We start from the raw sequence: 13,871 nt of genomic DNA on the forward strand, positions 1-13,871 counted from the left end.
TTTATTAATAGTTATTTTATTAATTAAAAAAACAAAAGCATTTTATTAATAGTTAATTTTTTTTAAATATTATAAATATGAATGCAGCTATACAGCTGTGCATACTTAGCAAAATATAGCAATGCAATGTAATAAATATGTAAAAAGTAAATAAAATCCAAATATAAGCTGCATTTTACTAACAGTTAAACAAATTAAAAGCTTTGAAATGATTAAAAATGAAAGCAAAACATTATCAGACAATACAAGGAGATGGTGCATAGATAAAATACTGCAAAATAGATAAAAGCCATGTATAATCAAAGAAAAGTAAATAATATGAACATTTAACACAAGAAAAGCTATTTAAATCCTATGCAAACTATATTATACCACCCTCAAATATATCAAGGAAAATATAAGCAATGGTGCACAGCTGGCAAATCACAAAAAATGCTAAATATTATCAACATTTAAAGACAAGGAGCAAATACACTTGTTGTTTACATAAAAACATTAGTTTTATCTGCAGTTAAAAATGCTATGTATTGACATTAATTGTTTGTGAATAATCTAAATGCTTAGTGAACTATAGAAAACATGTGCGTAGTTACACTGCAAAAAAATAATATCTGTTAATTAACAGTATTTGTATTTTGTTTCTGTTTATTATGAATTGCATTGTGGGATGTTGATCTCTTCTCTGTCGCCTTTTTTAATCTCTTTTTTAATTAGAATGCAACACAAAATCAGAGATATGTCAGAAATAGTCAATAAGGGTACAGATGGGTACTGAAACGATTCGAGAGAAAAAGAAAAAAGGAAAGACATTTGTACAGTGTTACTTTAAAACAATATATTGAGTTAAATGGCGAACCAGTGGGGCAGTAGGTAGTGCTGTCGCCTCACAGCAAGAAGGACGCTGGTTCGAGCCTCGGCTCAGTTGGCGTTTCTGTGTGGAGTTCTCCCTGCGTTCGCGTGGGTTTCCTCCGGGTGCTCTGGTTTCCCCCACAGTCCACAGACATGCGGTACAGGTGAATTGGGTAGGATAAATTGTCCGTAGTGTATGAGTGTGTGTGTGGATGTTTCCCAGAGATGGGTTGCGGCTGGAAGGGCATCCGCTGCGTAAAAACTTGCTGGATAAGTTGTCGGTTCATTCCTCTGTGGCGACCCAAGATTAATAAAGGGACTTTATTAAAAAATAAATAAATAAGAAAAAGGGGGTGGGAGATGTCTCATATACTTATCGTGTACACAATGTGGCTGTTTACTAAATCTACATTGTATGTTTAAAGTTAGTTATGTATAATTCTTAGAATAATTCCATCGTGCTTCAAATATATTCATCTGGAGTCTAAGCCAATAAGTTATTCTTTCCATTTCATAATTTTCTCTAATCAATTTGATCCATTGTTCATATGTATGTGGGTCTGATCTGAGCCAATTAGACGTAATGCATTTTAGTGCTGCAGAAAGCAATATTTGAAGTAAATAAATAACTCTTCTTTCCTCCATACTCTCAAGTACCATGCCTAGAACTGCCACGGTTGGATCAAAGGGAACATCAATATTCAAAGTATATCTCCAAGTACCTTATAGATATCTTTCCAGAACTGCTGCAGTTTTAGGCATCACCGAAAGATATGAGAGTGGTTTCCTAAATGATCACCACATGCTCGGTCGCCTTTTGATGATGAAAATTCAGCTCTACAGTTTAACAAAGTGACTTTTATTGACATTTTAGTAGTTTGAAATAATATAACGAATAGGGAAAAATATATAGAGAAATAAGTGTAAAATGTGCTGGCAGTTATTACTAGGCTTTTGTAATGCAATATGAAACACCCACCCAGACAATATATCAGTTTAAACTATTAAAAATACGCATGAAAGTCACATTTTACAACTTTCCAAGGTTAAAAGTTGTTGAAAGAATGATCAAGCTCCCATAATGCTATTCAAAAGCATCAATAAACAAAACTGCTAGAGACTAAAGGACCAAAATATATTTTCATTCTCTCCAAAACACGCACAGATCTGCATATGGGTGTATTTAGGTCACCTCCATTTCATGAAAAGATCTTGTGACACTCGCTCCAGTTTAGTTCAGTGCTGTTGTGTAACAGTCCTCCAGTTGACGGCCTGCCAGACCTCTTTTTCCCAGAACAAAAGCACAAAAAAAATGTCAAAATCCCACACGGCGTTTAGCTCTTGCCACATTTTTAATACGGCGTGAAGCGTTTAACTCTCAGAGGAGCATGCTTGTGTTGAGCAGTCGAGCTGTTGAGCAGAGGCAGCGCAGACGCCAGGATCATGATCACTCTTTTCCCACTCTTCATGGTTTTCTGCCTGTGTTTTCTGCTCAATCTGTGGGCCACGGTTAACCTGGCTGTTATTGTGGTTACAGGACGAACCCACCACTGGGATGGACCCCAAAGCACGGCGGGCCCTGTGGAACTGCATCCTCAGCATCATTAAAGAGGGACGCTCCGTCGTGCTGACCTCACACAGGTGAGACAGATACATGCAACATTATAAGCCCGCCTATGCAATATTCACTCTTTTTGTGATGTTTAACAGATTTTCACAGTATTTTCTATAAAGTTTTTTTCTTCTGGAGAAAGTCTTACTTCTTTTATTTCAGCTAGAATAAAAGCAGTTTTTAATAATATTTAAAAAAAAAAAACATTTTAGATCAATATCATTAGCCCCCTTCAGCAAATTTCCTTTTGCCTTGGCTACCATTTATATCATTTTGATTTTCTTGTGATTTTTAACTTGACGCTTGTTTTGTTCTGCAGTATGGAGGAATGTGAAGCTCTTTGCACTCGGATGGCCATCATGGTGAACGGCAGGTTCCGCTGTCTGGGCAGTGTGCAGCATTTAAAGAACAAGTAAGTTTATTGAGTTCAGATGGTGCTTTATTCTTAAATGAACTCCATTTGATGCCTATTAAATACCAGAGCAGCTGACCTGTTTACAGCAGTAACCAAGGAAATGCATTTATTCCTGCAGTTCTATTGACCTTATTCTATAATGCAGAAGTGCCCTCGTTTTCGCCATTGTTTTAGAACATCCTGTTCAGTTGCATGTGGAAGAAATTCCAAGGAATAATAAATGGCAGAAAACGGTCAAACTACTTGCTCTACAAACAAGTGTGTTCATGACTATACATAAAAAGTAGAATAATGTAATAATTAAGACAAAATCAGTTTGGATCATCAAGCAGCATAATAAGCTGTTTTTAACGTCGAAAAAATGAATGGAAGAGAAGGAGACTGGAAGTCTCGGGCCAAAAAGATTCTAATGGCATCTCCCTCTCATACAAAAGGAATAAGGTGAAAAAGCCCCACCTGCTGGTAGAGAATGAATCTGCATTTTCATTTAGCCTGCCCACTGTTTTTGTTTTTACATGACATATAGTTTATGACAGATTATTATAATAAAATTATAATAATACATCTTCATTTAGATAGATCAATTATAATAATACATCTTCATTTAGATAAATTATAATAATACATCTTGCAATTATACAATCTAGTTAAAATCACCACATGCCCAAGCGAATGTATGCAACACTTTTGATTGGACAAAAGTGTTGTTTGGATGAAAATTCAGCCTTTGATAAAGCAAAACAAACATTTTATTCTATAATTAGATTTCAATATATTATTTCTAGCTTTAAAAAAAAATAGAAAAGTCTCAAGTAAATCGGCCAATTTGCTTGTAAATAATCAGTCATCAGAATCTGACATGCAAAATCACGATCGGTGCATCACTAAACATTGATGTTTTTTTATAATATTTATTTTAGGTTTTTTACCCATTTTTCTTGGGATATGATACGCAGGAAAGCATTGGGAGAAGAAAAAGGGGAAAGATCGGCCTTAAACCGGGAATCAAACTCGGGTCAATTTGAGCACCATGGATCGATGCACTTAACCACTAGGCTATTTGCACCGACATCAATAAATAAATTGCTGGAAGTATTTAGTTATGTCCCTACAGTTGAAATCAAATGATTTGCCTTTCTGTGATTTTTATTTTTTAAATATTTCCCAAATGGTGTTTATCAGAGCAAGAAAACCAGTTTTTAATTTTTAACAACCATTTTAAGGTCAATATTATTAGCCCCACTAAAGCAATATTTCTTTTGATTTTTAGAAAAAAACACTGTTATACAATCACTTGCCTAATTAATCTAACTTGCTTAATTAACTTAATGAACTAGTATAACCTTTAAATGTCACATTAAGCTGAATACTAGTATCTTATAAAATATCTAGTCAAATATTATTTACTGTCATCATGACAAAGATAAAATAAATCAGTTATTAAAAATAAGTTATTAAAATTATTATGTTTAGAAATGTGCATTCTTTCCTTTAAACAAAAATTAGGGGGAAAATAGAGGGGGTAATAATTCAGGAGGTATAATAATTCAGACTTCACTGTATTTCACTGTAACAAATTTGGCAACCCTAGTCTGAATGTACTGACTGAGCGTATCTGCTCCTGTTGCAGGTTTGGTGACGGGTACACCATCATCCTGCGGGTGGCAGGCGCCGATCCGCGGCTGGAGCCGGTGATGGAGTTCATCGAGCGGGAGCTGCCGGGCAGTACGCTGAAGGAGAAACACCGAAACATGCTGCAGTACCAGCTGTCCTCATCCCTGACCTCCCTCGCTCGCATCTTCAACATCCTCTCCAAGAACAAAGAGCAGCTCCACATCGAGGACTACTCCGTCTCACAGACCACTTTAGACCAAGTAAGAATACCACAGGCCTTCTGTTTTCAGTCATCCCTTAATTTGAAGTGTAATCAAGCTGCAAAACAGAAACATTGGATTGACAAAACAAATATTAAAATAAGTTTACCAAAATATGAACATTTTACCAGCATACACTCATTTATTTTTATGAATTTCTTTCTTCGGTTGAATACAAGACAGGATATTCTGTAGAATGTTGGGGAAAAGCGGACATTGACATCCATAGTATGAACTAACAAACACTACCGAAGTCTATGGGTGTTTTTTACTTGATTCTTCAGTTTATCAAGCGGAGGATAAGGAACAGGGTTCGTACGGGTGCCAAAAATATATTTCGGAGCATTTGTGTGAATGCATAAAATTATTGGAGGGCGACTAGTTTTCATTGCAAAATGTTGTGTATTTACGAGACATTCACGCCAAATTTTTCCCTAAAAACGCCAAACGCAGCACTTCGAAATAGTTTAAAACCGTTGACATGTAACTTTATTTGCAAATGTCATCTTAATTGCAGGAACGGTCTTTTCATTTGCTTTTATTCATTTTTATTTATTTATTTTTATCATTTTTGGGTGAAATCTCCCAATAAATCCATGTTTCAAAGTATTCAACAGTTTAAGTTAAAATGTCATATTGTGTTTAATAAAATAGCACAATTGATTTAAATGTAAAAAACTACATACAGCGTATATAAACATAACTTAATGTGGTTGTTTATTGCTGGAAAAGCATAAAAATGCACCTTGAAAGAGCTTAAAAAGGGCTGGAATTTGAAGTTGGAAAAGGTGTAAGAACCCAGAAGGAAACAATGAGTTTTTTATTTATTTTGTGTGAACTCTCCCTTTAATACCATGTGTACATAAACGGGGCCCGAAATTGTTTTATGGGATTTTTCAGTGACATTCAGGTTTAGATGTCAATTAGCTTGTAGTGCATCAATTGCTGGAAACACTAAAAAAAAAAAAAAAAAATTTTTATTCACCAAGAATCCATTTATCAAAAGTTACGTAAAGTAAATTTATGCTACAAAAGATTATTACAAAGATACACCAAGATCTTTTTTTTTTGCAATTAATTTTTTTTGCGACTTTTTCGCATACAAAACTTTTCCTGATCATCAAATCATCATCTTTATATGATTTCTGAAGAATAATGTGACACTAAAAACTGAAATAATAATGCTGAAAATTTCAGTTTTGCATCACACAAATAAATTACAGTTTCCTTTACATTAAAACAGAAAACTGTTGTAATAATTGTAATAATATTTCACAATATTAATGTTTTACGGCATTTTTATTAAATAAATGTAGCCTTGGTAAGCCAAAAACAACAAATCTTGAACAGCTTAAGCACTGGTGTAAAATTTTACATTTACATTTTACATTTAGTCATTTAGCAGGACAAGGAAGCAATTTACACAACTAAGAGCAACAATGAATAAGTGCTATAGGCAAGTTTCAGGTCTGTAAAGTCTAAGAAGGGAAGTATTAGTAGTATTAGAATTTTTTTTTTTTTGGTACAGTTAGTGTGATATTCAGAGAGGCTATTGCAGATTAGGAAGTGAAGTGGAGATTAGGAAGTGAATTGGAGATGAAAATAAAAATACAATTTTGCAAAGAACGAAATCAAATGATTAAAATGCAAATAAAAGCTGCTAAATAACTTTTGGACTTTAATGTTGTAATAATTTAATTTTGTAAATCTGCCTTGCAACAGTACATATTGTAATACACAGCGTTATACAAAATAAAGTACATAAAAAATAGGGGAATGCAATCCATTGGGACTTAATGCATCTTTCTGTCTGTTCATTTCAGGTTTTTGTCAATTTTGCCAAGGACCAAAGTGACGAGGACCACTTAAAAGACATTTCCATGAACAAAAATGATGCCGTTGTGGACATTTCGAAACTGAACGCCTTCCTCACAGACGAGAAGGCCAAAGAGACAGTGGTGTGATCTGGTTACAAAAACCTTCACGGGACTAGTGTGTCATTTTTTGTACTACTTTTTAGTTTTTTGTTGTATTTCAGCAGTGTGTTTGTGTGCCCGGAAATGGGCGCTGGACCTAAAACACACACTACTGAAACAAACCAATGCAAATCAATGCAAAAAGAGAAGAAGATTGGAGTAAACACTGAGGAAAGTCGAGCCTGGCGCTCACCACTCCCTCATGGTGAACTCAATGAAACTTGAAGCTTTTCGCTCCACAATCGGTGAATGTTCAATCGACGAAAGACGTCCGCGGAGTTTCTTTCGAGAATCAACGAAACACTGCCAATGAGATCCAGTTCAGGGCCGAAGTTCATCTCCTCATCTAACGCAGGCTTCAAAACACTTTGCATTTCAGCAACTATTCTTCTACGTTATTTTTTTAGATATATGCATTTTGAAACTATACTCAAGTGATTTTGTTTTCCGATGTGCAATGTTTCACTATTGTTGTCAAGTGTTTTGAAAGTGTGGTGCCTTGAAACAACACTCCGCTATTGGACAGCAGCCGTAGAGCGCGCACTCTCAGTGGGGTCTTTATCTAACGTCTCATGTGACGACAGAGCGGACGGCTTTCGGAGTTTATTGCATGCTTTACATGGATGCCGTGTTTAGGACGCCATCGTAAGCTCAAGCATGTTGTAGCTTCATTACACTGAAGTATTTTCGCGTGGGTATCAACGGATGGTCGCTGACTTTCGGCGGGAATTGTTTTTTTCGTGTGCGAAACAGGCAGAAGTTCGTATCGTGAATCTGTTCCGAAGCAATTCAAGTGTCCGTGCCAAAACCAGGTCAAGTGGTTCAATATTTTAGCGAAATGATCATATTATAGAGCAGTGTTGAATATTTTTTGTTGTCTTGAACTAAAACAAGAGTTTCCTTGTACAGTAAGGCCTGGAGAGACATCCGTAGGCCTCTGATACAGATTTAAAGGGACAGTACACTGAAAACAAAAAGATGATACTGCCATCGTTTACTTTCTGTCGACGATATTTCGAAGAATGTCTCTCTTTAACTTCCATAGTAATTGTAGCTGCATATAGTTCCATTGTTGGTTCTGACGCATTTATTCCTTGAACAGTTTGATAATAAAATGAAATGTCCTTACCTTTAAAAAGAAATTTGTATATTCCAATCCGTTTATTGTCAATTTAGTCAAAATTTAAAAAGTAAACATTAAAATTAAGTATGGGTGACGTAAAACTGATGTTTCGACACAGTGTTTAATCTCGAAGTGCAAGTATTCCGAAACACTGCATCGAAGCATGATCCGAAACACCCAGGTCACGTGAGTAATGTGATCCAAAACACCCAGGTCACATGACTAAGGTGATTCGTAACACCCAGATCACCTAACTAATGTGATTTGAAACACACAGGTCACATGACTAAGGTGATTCGTAACACCTAGATCGCCTAACTAATGTGATTTGAAACACACAGGTCATGTGACTAAGGTGATTCGTAACACCCAGGTCACTTAACTAAGGTGATTCGTAACACCCAGGTCATGTGAGTAATGTGCTTCGAAACACCCAGGTCACATGACTAAGGTTATTCGTAACACACAGGTCACGTGACTAAGGTGATTCGAAACATCCAGGTCACATGACTGAGGTTATTCGTAACACCCAGGTCACGTGACTAAGGTGATTCGAAACATCCAGGTCACATGACTGAGGTTATTCGTAACACCCAGGTCAGGTGACTGAGCAATACACAAATATGACCACTAGGTGTAACTCTAGAGACGGGTTTCAAAACGTTTCGAGGCTTCGACACATTTGCTATCATGAAGCCTCGCTTTGCTCACTACTAATCAATAAAAACATACTCAAGTCCATCACGGTCAAAAAGTACGTTTGACCTTCTTCCATTCCCCGCAGGTCATCGCTAGGAGAGCATAACTACATTATACACCATCTAGTGGTGTGAAAGAAAATTACAACCAAAAAAATAAAGGCTCCTACAGTAGTTATGTTTTTCTGCTATGGTAGTCGATGGATGTCAGGGAGCAGCATTCTTCAAAATATCTTCTTTTATTTTCGGCAAAATAAAGAAACCACTCGATGGAGAGTAAATGATGAGGCCATTTTCTTTTTTTTGTGCGTGAACTGTCCTTTTATTAACTCAGGATGTGCCTCTTTATCCTGTGTAAACGGTTTGTTTAGGTTTATTTGACCACTTTTACCATCGTGACCAGTGCTCTCTACAGCACCGTTGTTGATCGCCTACAGCGAGAAGTGACCAAACGCAATGAGGTGCTACTGATTGAGTAGATTTTCCAAATCTTTGAGGTGCTGTTTGGTCAAACACCTTCAGAAATTAGACAACAATCCTTAATGCACATTTAACGACGTGGAAGAAGAAACGAAGAAGAAGAAATAAAACTAGTATTGTCTTTGGTCCAAATCTGAAGCACTTTATAGCAATGTTAAACTGCTCTCGATGGTCATCATTCACAAACGGGATGTTTTCTGTTTAATGAAAGATTAATAGGCTATTTTAAAATGTCCCGCCATGGCCATTATTTTCTGTGTTACGATGTATGTGTTTACATTTGAAATATTAAAAAACTATTTCAGTCATTCTTGTGTGATTGTCCTGTTCCTGTCAGTGTGACATTTCAGAATTGAGTGGAGGTTTATTGATTCATTATTAAACAAATAAGTGTCAAAAAATGTTTTTTGGAGGGAAATAATGCTAAATATGCCTGAAATAGCATTGTGGATTGAACCAACAATTTATCCAGCATATGTTTTACACAGTGGACGCCCTTCCAGCTGCAACCCAGTACTGGGAATCACCCACACATTCTCATACACTACAGCCAATTTAGTTTCTTCAATTCACCAATAGCGCAGGTCTTTGGCAACCGGAGCACCTGAAGGAAACCCACGTCAAAACGAGGAGAACATGCAAACTCCACACAGAAACACCAACTGACCCGGCCAGCACTTGAACCAGCGACCTTCTTGCTGCTAACCTCTGAGCCACCCATATGGGAACTCATTTACTCATTTGTTAATTTTCTTTTTGGCTTAATCCCTTTTATTAATCTGGGGTCGCCACAACGGAATGAACCACCAACTTATACAGCATATGTTTTACGTAGCGGATGTCCTTCCAGCTGCAACCCATCACTGGGAAACATTTATACACATTCATTTAAACACACACCATGGTAAATTTTAGCACACCCAATTCACATGTACACACATCTTTAGACATGAGGGGTAAACCGTAGCACCCGGAGGAAACCCACGCGAACACGGAGAGAACTTGCAAACTCCACACAGAAAGGCCAACTGACCCAGCCGAGGCTCGAATAAGCGGCCTTTTTGCTACCCACTGCGCCACCAGGTCGCCCATATAGAAACTGACATTCGTTGTTTATTTACTTTTGAAGTCAACATTCAAAAGTCTTTTAATAACCAGCAGTAAATCTCTCAGGATTTTCCTGATTAGTATTCTAACAATGAGTAAAATTAGTTAAACAATTGGTTAAAGGGGGAATGTTGAAGTCCCCCAAGTACAAAGATCTGTCAGAGGCTTTAATTAAGCTCAAATCAATTTAATGAATGAAATTAAGCATACATGTATGGAGTGATAGGTTAAGCACATGGTTGAGCAATGCATGCAAAGGTCAAAATTCCTTCAGGGTTCGTCCTGTTGAACACAGATGTGCGGACAAATGTTGGGGGAAAGCAGTATAAATCGTTCCTACTATAGATATCAATTGATGATTTTGTTCACCACCCTGCTAAAAAAATCCAGCTTAAACAAGCCTAGGCTGGTTGGCCGGTTTTAGCTGGTCGACCAGCCTGGTTTTAGAGGGGTTTTGGCTTCTTCCAGGCTGGTTTCCAGCCATTTCCAGCCTGGTCTTAGCTGGTCAGTCTGGGAGATGACCAGCTTAAACCAGCTTGACCAGCCTAGCCAAGCTGGGAGTCCAGCCAAAACCAGCTATGTCCAGCTTATATCAGGCTGGTCAAGCTGGTTTTATTTGGATTTGGCAGGTCGTTTTCCACCAGCTTGGAAATGGCCAAAACACCAGGCTGGTCAACCAGCTAAAAACAGCCAACCAGCCTAGGCTGGTTTAAGCTGGATTTTTTAGCAGGGCAGTCTTCAGAAAATCTTGTTCTGTGTTCACAGAAAGAAATCCTCGAGTGGTTTATAACCACTCTAGTGTGAAAATAATGCTGAGGACATTTATATTTTAGGTGAACTCGTTACTCAATTCAATAAAATGAAAGCACAAATATGACTCATTATGCCAAGTTATCCTTGTTTTATGAGTCTTGTCATGTTCGGGCACACGTTTACACAGCGGGGATGTAGCTCAGTGGTAGAGCGCATGCTTTGCATGTATGAGGCCCCGGGTTCAATCCCCGGCATCTCCACTTTAGTTTCTCCGACCGATAGTTTATCTTGAACACTTTGTCATTTCCGCCATACAGGAAAACGAAAACACAACCAATTATGGCTGATCTTATAATTAAAAACACACTACAGCATAATCCACCTGCGGTCAAGTATTTCAATATTGAAGTGTGCACCTGCCACCTCCTCAGGGCCATAAAGAGGTGGTTGACGTAAAAAGTTTTCTGCACTATTATTATTGTGCAAAGACGCATGAAATTAGCTCGTTACATACACGTTATCAATCTGAGTTAGCCTTTTTGTTATGCAAATAAAATAAACATTAAATTTATTTCAATAATTTTTGTGCTATCAGGAAATTGTATTCTGGAAAATGACTTGAATTATATTGAAACATAATTTTTACGTTTGCTCCTAAATTGTTATGTAACTTTGCACATTTATATTTCTCAACCTTTTGATGTTTTCCGTATGTTATTTGTAAAAGTAATATTTATTTAATAATAATAATAAAAAAATAGGTCTAAGAATTCTGTTTGAACCTGAATTTTTTTTTTTTATAAAACAGTCAAAACCGATTTTTGAAAAAGTGTCAAAATAAATGTATATATTTCTTTTAAAGTCTGTGGCTGCAAACAACTTTATTTGATTGCTATTAATATTTGGTAGGTGTGTGAACCTGCAGCAGTGTTTTGTCTAATATTTTCAGCGGGGATGTAGCTCAGTGGTAGAGCGCATGCTTTGCATGTATGAGGCCCCGGGTTCAATCCCCGGCATCTCCACTTTAGTCTATTGAACAACGAATTTGTCTTGTAATGCTGTTTAATCTGTGCCTACAACTATTACTGAGAGTTGTGTAACACTGTTTCAAGCAGTGTTTTTCTCTGCACCAAAACTTTATTGAACCTCCATACTGAAGCCGTAAAATGGTTGCGTACACTAAAGACTTTTAACATTATTCTTTCCGCCAGATTGTGCTAACGTCAAAGAAAACGAGCCCATTAATGGTAATGAATCTCTCTTATACTGTCTAATAAAATGCAAAATTCATGTTTACACTGTTGCAGAATGTGCTCTATTGTAAAACTAATACTATTTTAACTACAAATCCCTCAAATTCATTTGCATATTCCCATAAGGTTCTTCAGCTCATTTTATGTTTGGACCTGAATCATTTTTATTTTTTTTATAAAACACCTAATACATTTATCATGATTAAATATTTGATAAGCAGTTTCCGTTGACGAGTAAACTTTAGCATATTCACTTCTTTTTGATTATTTTAAACACAATTGTAACTGTTTTTTAATTAGCACTTTAACAACATCAAAACAACAAATATTACCGAAAAGTATTAAAACTAATCAAATCAATTTTATGTAAGCTTAGTCCCTTTAATAATCCGGGGTCTCCACAGCGGAATGACCCGCCAACTTATCCAGCATATGTTTTACTCAGCGGATGTTCTTTTAGCTGCAACCCATCACTGGGAAACATCATGTCTTTGGACTTGTGGGGGAAACCGGAGCACCCTTTTTGCTGTGTGGGGACAGCCCACACAGCGGCCCACCAGATTTTTTTTAAATGCCAGAATGACTAAAATGTTAAAATAATTATGTGAATTATCAATATCTTCACTAGAAATGTGTAAATGTATTATGAGAGTTAATGTTGCCCCACAGGCACTATGACATAATTGATGAACGGTGTTTACATTTTTTTATGGTTCCAACCAGGAGCGGATTGGTCATCTGGCAATTATGGCAGATGGCCAGAATTGGCTTTAATGTGGGCCGGTCAGTTTTTTAAATTAATTTATTTTTTTTGTATGTATTGTTTTTACATGCAGGCAGCTTTTTAGTTTTTGCAATTTGTTTATATCATGATGATGATAGCAGTAATAATAACAACAATAATAATAATAAATGTTAAGCATTTGGCTCAAGCTGCAACAGTCAGCTGGTTTTAAAATGGGCCGACCCAATCAGACCTAATCAAAGGTTTTGTGGACGTGATCAAAATCTGGCAAGAATGTCAAACAAACAATAAGTGCAACACAAGCTAATAGTCAGAGATGGACCATAAAAAAGGAAAGGCGGTGCATGAAATTAAATGTAATATTCTTAAAAAGTGGGAGTGCGGTGGCACAGTGGGTAGAGCAGTCCCCTCACAGCAAGAAGGTCGCTGGTTCGAGCCTGGGCTGGGTCAGTTGGCGTTGCTGTGTGGAGTTTGCATGTTTTCCAACCAACATATCTTGATCGTTGGTAATGTTTATCGTATGTTTGAACCACCACCATTGTTTCTTGAGCTTAGTTCTAGGGGGGATGTAGCTCAGTGGTAGAGCGCATGCTTTGCATGTATGAGGCCCCGGGTTCAATCCCCGGCATCTCCAATTTATTCCATTTAATTTCACTGCAGATTAGTCTAAAAATTTGTTTAGGATCTTCTCAAACAAACATTCAAATCTCTGTAACACTTAAAAATTACGGTTTCAAGCTGAGAACTCTATCGTTTGTGAAGCCCTGCCGGAACTTCCACGTTGAAGCCGAAAAACGGTCGCGAACCAGTTTATTGTTCTTTCCGCCAGATGGCGCTAAAGTCAAAGAAAACGAGCCCACTCACGGGAACGAATTGATTTGTTCGCTCGGCTCGAGTCAATGAATCTCTTCAAGGCTCTATGCGCAAATGTTTTCGCGGCATTTTAAAGAATTAAATACCCATAACACCAAGTTCATGTTTATTCG

The 13,871-nt window shown here is 37.0% G+C and overlaps 1 protein-coding gene and 3 non-coding genes across 5 annotated transcripts in view; all 4 read left to right on the top strand.

Moving 5' to 3' along the window:
* The window catches only part of abca1a (ATP binding cassette subfamily A member 1a), a 68,085-nt gene extending 58,750 nt beyond the window's left edge, over positions 1-9,335 (top strand). The window contains exons 47-51 of one of the 2 annotated variants that reach the window (XR_015475777.1): positions 2,387-2,490; positions 2,781-2,873; positions 4,507-4,750; positions 6,574-7,621; positions 7,705-9,335. Coding sequence is in view for 1 of the 2 variants with exons in the window: in NM_001309465.1 (NP_001296394.1) it covers positions 2,387-2,490; positions 2,781-2,873; positions 4,507-4,750; positions 6,574-6,714 (582 nt within the window). In the remaining variant the exon portion in view is untranslated. Of the gene's footprint in view, positions 1-2,386; positions 2,491-2,780; positions 2,874-4,506; positions 4,751-6,573 lie in introns of both variants that reach the window. The other variant, NM_001309465.1, reaches the window with a different exon arrangement.
* Positions 9,336-11,075: 1,740 nt separating this feature from the next.
* Positions 11,076-11,147, top strand: trnaa-ugc (transfer RNA alanine (anticodon UGC)). The gene has a single exon. It is a non-coding gene; the product is annotated as a tRNA-Ala (tRNA).
* Positions 11,148-11,837: 690 nt separating this feature from the next.
* trnaa-ugc (transfer RNA alanine (anticodon UGC)) lies at positions 11,838-11,909 on the top strand. The gene has a single exon. It is a non-coding gene; the product is annotated as a tRNA-Ala (tRNA).
* Positions 11,910-13,447: 1,538 nt separating this feature from the next.
* Positions 13,448-13,519, top strand: trnaa-ugc (transfer RNA alanine (anticodon UGC)). Its single transcript has one exon. It is a non-coding gene; the product is annotated as a tRNA-Ala (tRNA).
* Positions 13,520-13,871: the final 352 nt, after the last annotated feature.

The sequence above is a fragment of the Danio rerio genome, chromosome 1 (assembly GCF_052040795.2).
Source record: "Danio rerio strain M-AB ecotype USA chromosome 1, GRCz13ab, whole genome shotgun sequence".
Lineage (NCBI taxonomy): Eukaryota > Metazoa > Chordata > Actinopteri > Cypriniformes > Danionidae > Danio > Danio rerio.